Source organism: Mus pahari, chromosome 10 (assembly GCF_900095145.1).
Source record: "Mus pahari chromosome 10, PAHARI_EIJ_v1.1, whole genome shotgun sequence".
Taxonomy (NCBI): Eukaryota; Metazoa; Chordata; class Mammalia; order Rodentia; family Muridae; genus Mus; species Mus pahari.
Genome location: NC_034599.1, coordinates 56,293,459 through 56,304,377, shown reverse-complemented (window position 1 = coordinate 56,304,377; position 10,919 = coordinate 56,293,459). Strand labels below are relative to the sequence as shown.

At 54.3% G+C, this 10,919-nt stretch overlaps 2 protein-coding genes across 14 annotated transcripts in view; one reads left to right on the top strand and one right to left on the bottom strand.

Moving 5' to 3' along the window:
* Positions 1 to 9,109, bottom strand: part of Tle3 (TLE family member 3, transcriptional corepressor) — a 45,999-nt gene extending 36,890 nt beyond the window's left edge. For 9 of the 13 annotated variants that reach the window (XM_021206722.2, XM_021206727.2, XM_029543819.1 and 6 more), the window contains exons 1-4: positions 8,005 to 8,122; positions 7,412 to 7,512; positions 6,881 to 6,944; positions 5,893 to 5,937 (exon numbers count right to left, since the gene is read on the bottom strand). In XM_021206722.2, coding sequence (XP_021062381.1) covers positions 5,893 to 5,937; positions 6,881 to 6,944; positions 7,412 to 7,512; positions 8,005 to 8,028 — 234 coding nt within the window. In that variant the 5' untranslated portion in view covers positions 8,029 to 8,122. Of the gene's footprint in view, positions 1 to 5,892; positions 5,938 to 6,880; positions 6,945 to 7,411; positions 7,513 to 8,004 lie in introns of all 13 variants that reach the window. The other 4 variants (XM_021206726.2, XM_021206723.2, XM_021206728.2 and 1 more) reach the window with 1 other exon arrangement.
* A 178-nt stretch (positions 9,110 to 9,287) lies between these two features.
* On the top strand, positions 9,288 to 10,590 carry LOC110327243. Its single transcript, XM_021206049.1, has one exon. The coding sequence runs from the start codon at positions 9,828 to 9,830 to the stop codon at positions 10,428 to 10,430; it is 603 nt and encodes a 200-aa protein (XP_021061708.1). The 5' UTR covers positions 9,288 to 9,827; the 3' UTR covers positions 10,431 to 10,590.
* The last annotated feature ends 329 nt before the right edge of the window (positions 10,591 to 10,919 follow it).

Sequence of the window (10,919 nt, the reverse complement as noted above, 5' to 3'; positions counted from 1 at the left end):
AGAGAGAGAGAGAGAGAGAGAGAGAGAGAGAGAGAGAGAGAGAGAGAGAGAGAGGAGCCAAGAGGAGGAGGAGAGGTACAAGAGGAAGGAAGAAAGCATCTTGGATGTGTCTCAGAGAGCATTTGTTGAAAACAAGATATTGTCCCTTTAAGCATATAAAAACAAGACCCTTGAGCATGCAGTTCTCACTCTGGTACACAATTATGGGTGCTTTCAGCTGTCTAGCACTGCCTCAAGTGCGCTCTTAAGCCAGACTGTCAATGGCATGTTGAAAGCTATTTTGCTGGCTGCTATCATTAATAGCAAAGTGGAGAGCTGGGCTGATGAGAATTAAATATGGGGGAGGGGCAGGTCATACCCAGTCATTACAGAATTACCAGTATGAGAAAGGAGACAATGCCACTTTGGGGAATAGAGTTCAAATCAGAGCAGGATGGTGGGGAAGCAGACAGGGGAGGCCACACATTCACAGGAAGCCTCCCCCTCCCCCACTCCCTGCCAGATGGACCGGAGCCAGCCCTGGAGGGCCATATGGGGACAGAGGGAGCCACTGAGTCGTGAATGTGAGGGTGGAGAGGCCTTCGGATAATGCTGTGCTGTACAATATCACCACCTTCTCAGTTCTCAAGTGCAGCCCCTGCCCTCCCCCAATCCACTCTTCCTGACTGTGGCTTCCTGAATGTACTTCACAGCCATCCCAGGAGCTGTTGTCACCTGGGAGGAGCTCTGGCTGCTGGCGTCTGCCTTTAACAACCCCCCTCCCACCCTCCCTGCAAGGCCCCACTCAAGTAACAGTCCTCCTACAGGGACATCCTCTCTGACCCGTCTCTGCTTTCCCAGGAAGAGTGAAGCAAGTGTCGCTGCGGCCACATTGGCGCTTACCTCACCGCATCGCAATTACTTATTTAGAGGCCTGATGCCCCAGTGGAGGGAATGGTGTCTTATTCGGCTGTGTAACCAAGCCCGGCCCACACCCAGCACATCCCAGACCCCTAATAACCGTTTTGGGAATGGATCCAACTCTCTCATTTTGCTGATGAGGAGACTGTATGCTGAACCACAGAGAGAGGCTGAAGACCAGCAGGCAGCCCACAATGACAACCCCCCACTTCCTTCCCGGGGCTCTGTGCAGTGTAGGGCCACCCACCCGCCCACAACCCAAAGAAGGAAACCCCACGTGTTTACTGAGCACCTATTACACAGTGTGTGCTTGACAAAGGGGCATCCTCCCTCGCTCTGAGATGAAGTGGTTCATCTCAAACCCACGAGACCAGATCACGGGTGAGCCCTGCTGAGAGCCGTTTATCTCCTCCCGGCTCCCGGTGTTCCTGGATTTTATACAGCGATACTGAAGAACATTTTCCTATATGGAAAGACCTATATTCTTCTATTTCTTGGCCAACTCTCTCTCCCTTCAACAATGTGGAGTCGAGGACCAAAGTAAAGGAGTCCCTAAGTAAATGAGATCCCTCCTGGGTGGAGGGGGGATTCCAAAGAGGCGGGAGAATGAACGCCTGGTAACCACACAATCCTGCTGCAGAAAAACTTATGGGAGAGTAGAATTGGGAGTAGGGTTTCCCAGGAGGCTTCTCTATCTTTATCTAGTCCTAAGGTCATCTCAATGGTCAGATGTGCAAGAAGGAAAAGTCTCGGGGGTGGGGGTGGGAGAGTACAGAAAGCTTTGCTCTGTACACTTCTATCGTCTACCACAGACAGGAATCCACTGAAGCCTGAGATGAGAGGCAACCCTGAGGGTTAAGTCACCCTCTAGCTGGATGGGACAAAGTAAAAAGAGCTTCAAGCTCAGTAATTCCCAAGGTACAGCAAAGATGGTGCCCTGCTGGGGAGATCACACGACCCCCATGATTCCAAGGTGGAGCAACAAGGCAGCTAAAGTCAAAGAACCCATGGTGTGGGTGAATGAAGGAGCTCCCAGCAAAGAAGTCAGTTTCACAGCTCAACCCAGATGCCACACAAACAGGCATTGCCCTAGTACCAGGGCCTGCATCCCCATCCTACTGCCACCAAAGCCTGTCAACTCTTTGGCATGGTCTTTCCAGAAAACTGTTGCCTGTGGTCGGCCTTCAGTCTTCAGCCCTGTGCAGATGGCCACCTTGTGGCCAGGGTAAAAGGGTCGGGTTTGTTTGGCTTTTTTTTTTTTTTTTTTAATACCACCTTCACCTCATCTGTGAACCTGCCCTCTGTCTTATTACCAAACACACAATCATTAGTTGTGCAAATAGCTGGCAAATGGTGACAGGTCTGTGGACACAGAGCATTCAGCTGACACGGTTATACAACTCCAAATGGGGTACTTTGGACTTTGGTGGAGCCAAGTTTGCAGCCTGAGCCTGGCTGGATAATAGCATGGGACAAGCAGAGATAATTAAAGGTGCACAGCATGCTACGGAGTTACCAAAAGGGGCTGGCTCCAGAGGAGTCCTGGGGTAGGGAGGGCAAGTCTCCAGTATAGCATTCGATCCCACCACCTGTGACTGTGGCAGTCTGGGGATGCCAGGTCCAGTCTCTCTAAACCTACTTCCTCATCCATGACTTCAAAGGTTTGGATGAGAAGTCAAAGCGCTCGCCCTTCCAGCTCTGGGGCTCTGGGACTTGCTTGGGTTACTGAAAATAGTGACTGTCTAGTATTGGCATGATGCTGCCCCCAAATCAAAATGCCTCAAGTCAGCTTGCCAAACATCAGTGCTCACCAACAGAGGGTGAAAGGCCAGCCTGCCGGCTTCCCCCGGCACCATGCCTCAAAGCCACTGCATGACAGTTGCTCTGGAGTCTGTTTCTAAGCTGGCTTTGTCATCTGCTGCTGACACTGGAAAGGCACTGCAGGAACAAGACGGGAACTGATGGGCCGGTCGGTCAGCCATCATCGCCTCCCTAGCCCTCGCTGAATCATCCTTGACAGCCTGCCTGGAAGCAGGAGCCTGGGGGAGGTGGTGACCTCTTCAAGTCACAGGCCAGGCCTGTGATTCTGTAATCTTTGCTTTACCATAATTAGGGAGGGAGGCAGAGGAGTAGGAGGACCCATTTATTACTTCTCTGAGATTTGACAGCTTGGGAAGAGAGATTGGGGGGGGGGTTGGGGGGGAGAGAAAAACAGTCAGGGACAGAGCCAGCCACAGTGAGTTTAACCTCTCAGTAAAATAAAAACGGGCTGGATGTACCTCATCAGCTGCCCTCTGTCAATACCAGGGACCATCTGGCAGAACGAAAGGTTCTCAGCTAATTGGTATTTCCCATGGAGCCAGTGAAGAAGAGCTTTTGAAAAAATATGTGGTGGTGGTGAAGTGTGTGTGTCTTCTGTGTGTGTGTGTGTGTGTGTGTGTGTGTGTGTGTGTGTGATAGGTTGGGGATGACCAGACACACTTTTCCCAAGGTGCTAACTCTATAGACCATCTATTATATAAAAGTACATCCAGTCCCCACCCCCACTCGCTTAAAGATGAAGAATCCAGCCTGTTTGTTCCAGGCAGATGTAATCACACAGTCAAGTCTAGAGGGCAGGACACTGCATGAATAATTCAAGCACTCCAGTCACTTGATTGTGTGTGCAGATAAAACACCAGTCAACCGCTAAACAGGTCAGCTGATAAACTTGTTTGCTCAGGCCTAACCACCATCCGCCAAATGCACCCGAGACCTACACTACAATTAGTGGCAGGGTTTTCTTCTACAAAACCTTGCAAGCCTAGGGAGTGGCCAGCACGCCATTAGGTCAGGAGTGTACTGCCCTGTTTCCCAGTCAGGGTTTCTCCACCTCTCTGCCTCTTTGTTCCTCCACAGCCACAGGGTGAATTCACCCAACCCAGAGACTGCTCAGCTTGCATTCACGCCGGGAAGGGGCTTGGAAGGCACCTGGAGCATAGAGCTCAGCTGCAGAACCCCGAGGCTCTGAAATAAGCCATAGGTCTTGCCGTGCTGGCTTCCTGGATACCTTGGTCTCCCCACCTATTAAAAAAGAGGGTGAAGATCCCTCTGTCCCACCACTGACTGAGAAGATTAACGACAATGTGGCCAGATCTCGGGCATCTCCTCATCTGAGAGCCCTGTGTGAGAAATGGCCAGATACTCCAGATGAACACAGCCGCTCTCTGCACAGAAGTCCCCACCACCAAGAGAGCATTGAGATGCTTAGCTCTTCTGAGTTCACAGCATCCCCGGGGCTCAGAATAGCTTTGCTCTGCCAGCCAAGGTGACTTCTTTGTGCCAAACAACCATGTATTCAGACGCGGGCAACACCACCCATGCAGCCCTCGACATGCAAGGACATATTACACCTTAATTAGAAGCTCTTATAACAACAACTACTGCTATAAATTTTGAACCTGGGTGCAATTACCCTCTTTAAAACACGCCCAAGATACTATTCACCAAGGAGGGAGAGGACAAGAGAAAGGGAGGAAGTGGCAGGACCTTGCACTGTGCATAAATAACCCGGAGACCTTGGACCAGTTCTACCTAGAAGGCAGAAGCCATGTCTAACCTATCTTCCCCCAGAACCTTCTTCACATATAAAGCAATGTCTGTTTATTATTTCTGTGGACCAAGAACTCCAAATGTGGTCGCCTCCATGTGTGCATGCCTAGGGAACCAACTCCTCAGGAAACCACAGCCGGCTTCCCACATCACTCACTAAATGCTGGCCCCTCTCTGGCTACCCTTCACCCAATGGCAGGGCTCCCTACAGGAAGGGAAAAGAAACTAGATTCAAAAGGGTCTATAAGAAGCCACTGGTGCGGGACAGGAATCTGCGCACTTCCCCTCACCTGCCCTTCTCACCTGCCCTGGGCCCTGCCCCTTTTAAAGAGCAAAATTTAAACCTTGTAAATGACTGTTAATTTAGAGCAGAAAATCCATTCAAGTCACGGTCACCAAAGGCTAGAATGAGTCAACAGCCTTCTGAGATTTCAAGAACACCAATTGTTAAAAAGAACAACCGGCCTGCGCCATTTATACGTGCCAAGTCGAAGCTAATCGTCCGCCAAGCCAAATTATAGGCAGCCTCTCCTTGGAACACAAATAGACAAACAGGCCTCTCCCACAGCCTGGCCTAGCTCAGGACCAGCTACTGATATGCTCGAGATAAAGAGTGTTTGTATTTGCTGGGTTTGAGGTATACTGTTATTAGAGGGTGACAATGTGAGGTAGTTTACATATCCATCAAAGGATACCACACTAGCTAAACTGGTTTGACTTCAGGATTACAAAGCTGAGCTCAACTGCCAGCCGGCTCAAAAAGGCCTGGTGAGGCTGGCCTCTGGGCAAGTTACTTCACCTCTGGGCTTCAGCTTCCTCCTGTGAAATGGGACACAGCTGCCTTCAAAATAAAGAGAGTTGAGAAACTCCTCCTAAACGCAAGGCCCGATTGCATTTCACTCTGGCTTTAAGTTTTCTAGGCCGTTAGTGGCTTCATTCCCTTACATTTCGACAGCTCAGCCTGGCTTTTAAGGCCCTTGAAGTGTAATCTTATCAAGGCAGTATATCTCTCTTCTCTCTTCTCTCTCTCTCTCTCAGTAAAGGAAAGAAGGGGACGAGGAACTCTGCCTATATTTCCTTTTTGAAAATTTTACATTAAAACAGATAAAAGCAGACAGCCACCTCCGCCTCCAGGAGTCACCCAGCTCCTGCGAGACCTACTGGACACCTTTCCCTTAGGTCTTTGGTTCTTTATCTACCCAGATCCCAGACCAGGCCTAAGTTCACAAATTCGAAAAGCTCAACATAACCAGCAAAGCCCAGCCAGGCACCAGGGCCCTCATTCAGACCACTCACTGAACATTTACCTCTTCAACACCAAACGGGAGGACAGCCCTCCAAAGAAATCACACATCTTACAATTTAAATACATATTATTTATATAAAAAGGAAAACACTTACCTGCTTGTGCATTTCAATATTCAAGCCATAGGACATCTCATAGTACTACAAAATAAAAAAATAAAAAAAAATTAAAAAAAAAAAAAGAAAAAGGGTCATTAACAGGCAACACCGGGACACTTCTCATTTTACCCCTCCCCCTCACAAGGCTTTAACCAAAACATTCATTGGGTCCAAAGCCACTAAAGTCCACCAACCCACAAAGGTGTCAATGCTGATAGGGGAAGTGGCTAAGCGTTCCTCTCCACTCAGAACACTATACACAAAAATATATGTGCCCCCTCCCACAGGCACCCCATGTACCATATGTGCTGTTTTTACAAGGTGCAGGCTCTACAGGGAACGCTGTCTACCCGCCCCCTCTTGTCCTCTGAGAGCTGGTTAGCACTGGGTGGAAGGTCTCTTATGTGGAAAGCCTGCTGCCTGCCGGCCTGCCCTTAAGTGACTCCCATACCCACTCCCAAACGAAAGATGTCAACTTGAACTCGGGGTTAAAAGATATCTAACTGGAGGAAGAGGACCAGACTCTCAACTGAGATCCTGAGGAGGGAACACGGGAGGCAGAGGGCTTTAAAAGGCTCCTCCAATCAGGAATAACTCTAGGGGAGGAAGGTAGGCACTCCTGTCCCATTCTGCCTAGATCCCTCTGCCAAAACAAAAGTTTCCGCACACTCCCAGGAGGGCTCCGAGAGGGACTTTTATACAACCCTGACACCGGCTCATCCGACTCTTACATTCCTAACCAGTTTAAGGCAACCAGCCCTCTGGGAAACACAACCGAAATGCTCTTTACAAAGGTGGCCAGGACTGTGTTTCTCTTTCGGCCTCCAAGTGGCAGGGAAGAGGAAGCTGAAGAAGGGAGCCCTCCAGGGGGGCTGTCCTGAAGCTGGGCCTAGCTCTGGCCTGCGACTGTCCCAGCTGGACCCAAAGCCTAAGGTGCCCTGCCCTGCCCTGCCCTCCCTCCGCCCTGCTGCGGACTGCCTCTCACCATCACATAATGGCGCTGCATCTCCGTCTTCTCGTTCGCCAGCTTGTCGTACTCCACTTTGAGGCTGTGAGGGCAGGAGGAGACTCTCAGGCCTGGCGCCTACAAGGCCTCCTTCGAGACCCGGACCCTAGGGCCTCGGAGGGCCACTTTACTTGCCCGCCACCCTGAGTAACCCATTATCCAGCATCCTCCGGGCAGTGAGGGTGGCTGTCCACCACCCGGAGCCTGGCAGTAGTACCAACTCCAAACTTCCCTTGATCTGGCGAGGGGACTCGTCTCGGCCACGCGGGGGCGGGCCCGGACGAAGGCGCAAGACCCCGACCCTCGACAGGGCGGGCTTTGAGAGCTGGGCGACCGCAGGACGCAAAGGGTTAAGGCTGCACGCTCGGTGAGGGGAAACAAAAGGCGGAGGCCCAGCCGCCCCGCAGCCGGGGGTCGACGTTCCCCTCGGCTCCGCGGGGGTGTGGGGGTAGCAGGAGCGCGCAAGGCCGCCCTCCTCGCCAGCCCGGGGCCACCCCCCACCCGCCTTACCTGTGATACTGAGCTTGCAGGAACTGGAATTCGTCTTTGATCCTGTCACAGGACTCGGCCACAGTGAATTTAAATCCCGGCTGCCCGGGTTGATGGGGTGCCTGGAGCCCACAAGGACAACATAGGGGAGAGGAGTGGGCACATCAGAAGGGTTCCACGCGGCCCCGTGCCTCCTCTGGGTCCCTGGCCCCTCCCCGCCGGGAGCCACCGGCAAGGCCACCACCCCACAGCCCAGAACCTTCCCAGCAAGTTTTTCAACGCTCTCCCGACTGGGCCGGGAAGCGGGCATCCCGACCACCCCCAAAGCCATAAGGGCTCCGGCGGCCAAGTGCCGAGAGAGCGAGTTGGAAGACTTAGGAGAGGGGCCGGGGCGGAAGCCAGCGTCCCCCTCCAACGCAGGCCGCCCGGGCCACTCGAGCGCAATTACCCTTGGCTCTCTACGGCGCCCCCACCCACCCAGCCCCTTTGTGTGAGCGCACACACACGCGCGCGCACCATAAAGGTAGCAACAAGCAAAATGGAGGTGCTAGATAAACTGCCTCGTTTACTCTGCCATGATAGATGCTTAAATAAGCCTAGTTGCAATTACTCACCGGATGTCTGCCTTGCGGATACATGGCAGGGAGGGGTCGCGATTCCGAGAGCTTGGAAGCGCTGAGAGCCCGAGCCGGGGACGTGCGGGGGAGGGGGGAGGCGAGCCCGAGCGGGGGGCGGCCGGGGAACCGAGAGCTCGCCCCCGGCCCCCCCAGCCCGCTCTCGCAGCGAAATCCCAGAGTCGGGCGTGCGCCCCAAGTGCAGACAAAGAGCCGCGGCGGAGCGAGCGGCAAAGTCGTCGGCGGGCTCGCGCTTTGTGCGTCTAGGGCTCGGCCGGCTGCGGCCAGCCGCCTTTCCCCGGCTGCGTGGACAGTGTCAGAAGCCGGGTCTGCGTGGACATCATCGGCTCCCTGGCGACTCCAGTGCGGGATCCCGAGGCCGGGGGTTTGCGGGGAGGAGGATTCTCCTGTCCCCTCACGGGTCAATCAGCACGATGAGGCTGGAGGGGGGCGCGTCTGGGCAGCCCGGAGCATCCGGGGCGCGCGGGTCAGATCCCAGAGGCGGTCGGGCCCGGAGCTCGCGACGAGAAGAGAAAGGAAGCAGGCCACCGAGGTGACGGCTTGAGGACCGTGGGTGAGGGCTAGAGTCCAGCGAGGACGTTTCGACGCCCCCCCCCCACCCCGGAGAGGAGAGCCTGCTGTTCCGTCTGCTCCTGCCGCCGCCGCCAGCCCTTCCCAGGGCCGAGGAGGAACTCCGGGCTCAGTCGGTGCAAATAATGAGCCCTGGCATCCTAACTCCAGCGGGCATAGGAAGCCTCGGCGAAGGGGTCCTCTGCTCTCAAGTGGATCGGCCGCGTCTCTGGCAAGGAGCGGTCGGCGTCCCTGCCGCCTAGGAGCGCGCAGGCTGGAGAGCACCGGAGGGGGAGACGTAGCCCGAGCCCGGGAGCTCTGCGGCTTCTTTCCTTCCTTCCAGCCTGGCTCTCCTCTCCGCACCCCGACAAACCCCCAAAACACACAAACACACGCACTCAACACACACACGTACACGCACTCAAAAAAAAAAAAAAAAAAAAGTGCCTCGGACCTGCGGATACCACACACAGACAGGCAAAGGGGGCCGAGCACGAGGTCTGAACTGCCGCGAGAGCAGTTCCAAATAGGGACTGAAAAGTAACAAAATAATGTGGCGGCTTCGCCTAGCGTTGGCCAATGGGAGTGCGAGGCTCCCACGTGGGGCCACGGGACTCGGACTGCGACTGGGCGCCGGCGGGCGGGACGTCACAATGCCCTCTTGTGTCTAAAACTATGCATAAAAAGTAGCAATCAGGCTCTACCCGCTGGTGACTTTCGCTTGGGAGTGAAAAACAGCGCTCCTCACATCAGGAATTAACCGAAAGACATATAATAAATAGATATATATTATAGTCCTGGGCTGCTAGGTTTTTTTTCTTCTTTTTTCCCACGATCTACTAGCAAATAATTATTTGGCGGGAGGGGAGAAGGAGAAAACGAGTAACAACAAAAGGGAAAAAAAAGGACAAGTTGTACAATCCTTAAAACCTGTGGCTGGTAGTAATGGATCAGTTGATTCTGCAGAGGCGGCGAACGATTGCCCCCCCTCTAATCTCATTAGGGTTGCAAAGCAGCCCAATTAGATACTATAAAACAAACAGAATCACTTTGTCAGTTTAATGTTTTCACTTCAAAAGATTTAGGACCGATAAAATGCTGGCTCCCAAAGTTACCTCCGACCTCTAAGACTGTTCTCCAAACTGAGTTTCTCTTTTATCCGTTTCTGCCCCCTCTCCCACCCTTGGGCGCCCCGCTTTTCTCCATTGTTCATTCGCCCTTCCTTTCAGAAAGCCAAATAAACAACGCCTCTGATGCACGGCGGCTGCCGGCGAGGGGGAAGTCTGAGAACTCTGGCTTGGCGGGCCGCACAGATGGAAGGGCCTGGCAGTCTGCGGACAACAGGCTCAGTAGTGCGGCTAGCCCACTTGGGGCTCTTGCCCTTTGGGGACAGCTACGTCCTGGCCGCAGCCTTGCCAAGGCTGGTTCCTCAGCAGTGCTCCGGGCCCGAGATGGTGAAGAAGGGAAAGCATGGAGTTGGGGCCCTCCTGGCTACGACCCAGAGTTCCGACCCCGTTTCTTGGCCTGCTGGCCTGCCCGGGCACATGCATAGGCAGCCACCCGTGGAAGAGCGACTGCGAGCCTGGAGCGTCCCTGGTCACCAGCATCGACACCCAAGGAGGCGTAGACATTCGACTCTGGGGCCCATCTGCTCGCAGACAAGGGTCACGTCGGGGCACACTGCCCACCCTAGGTCCGCGGGCCTCGGAGAGCCAACGCCGAGTGGGCCGCCCAGGTGTCCTCGGGTCCCTCCCCGCTTTCCCACCGAGCTTGCACGCAAGCACACGCTCCTGGCCCTCTGCGGGCGCGCGCGAGCCGGCCGCGCGCCCCCGGAATCTATATTTTCCCCTCATTAGGAGCCTGAGTTTCGCGTTTGCATCTTAATGAGTAGCTGGGAGCGCGCGGGGACCTCCACGTGAGCGGCCGCCCCGAGATGGAGCCTCTCAGCGCCCGCTCCGGCCTCGACCGCGCTCCCCTCTTCATTTATTTATTCTCCTAAATAAAAACATAAATCGTGTACGATGCGCACCGAAAAGGGGGAGGGGGCAGGGAGAAGCCTAGCTCGACAGATGCGAGCATCTGGCCAAAGCATCCATTAGTCTCAAAATGGCTCCTCTTTGGAGCTTCCCTCTCCCCTCCCCCTTCTCTGCCCTCCCCCTTACGTCACGGGTGGGCGCACCCGCTTCCTACCCGGCCCGCCCCTTTCTCGCTCCAGCCCCCACGTGGGGCACGCCGGCCACGCCCCCGAGCAAGTCTAGAAACCAATCACAGACCAGCAAAGAGACTCTCGACTAGTAATTGGTGGAGATTCCGAGAGCTGTCAGTCCTTAGCCGTAGCTGTCAGT

Coding starts and splice junctions, on each gene's coding strand:
- LOC110327243 (XM_021206049.1), top strand. CDS start 9,828: ATGCACGGCGGCTGCCGGCGAGGGGGAAGTCTGAGAACTCTGGCTTGG.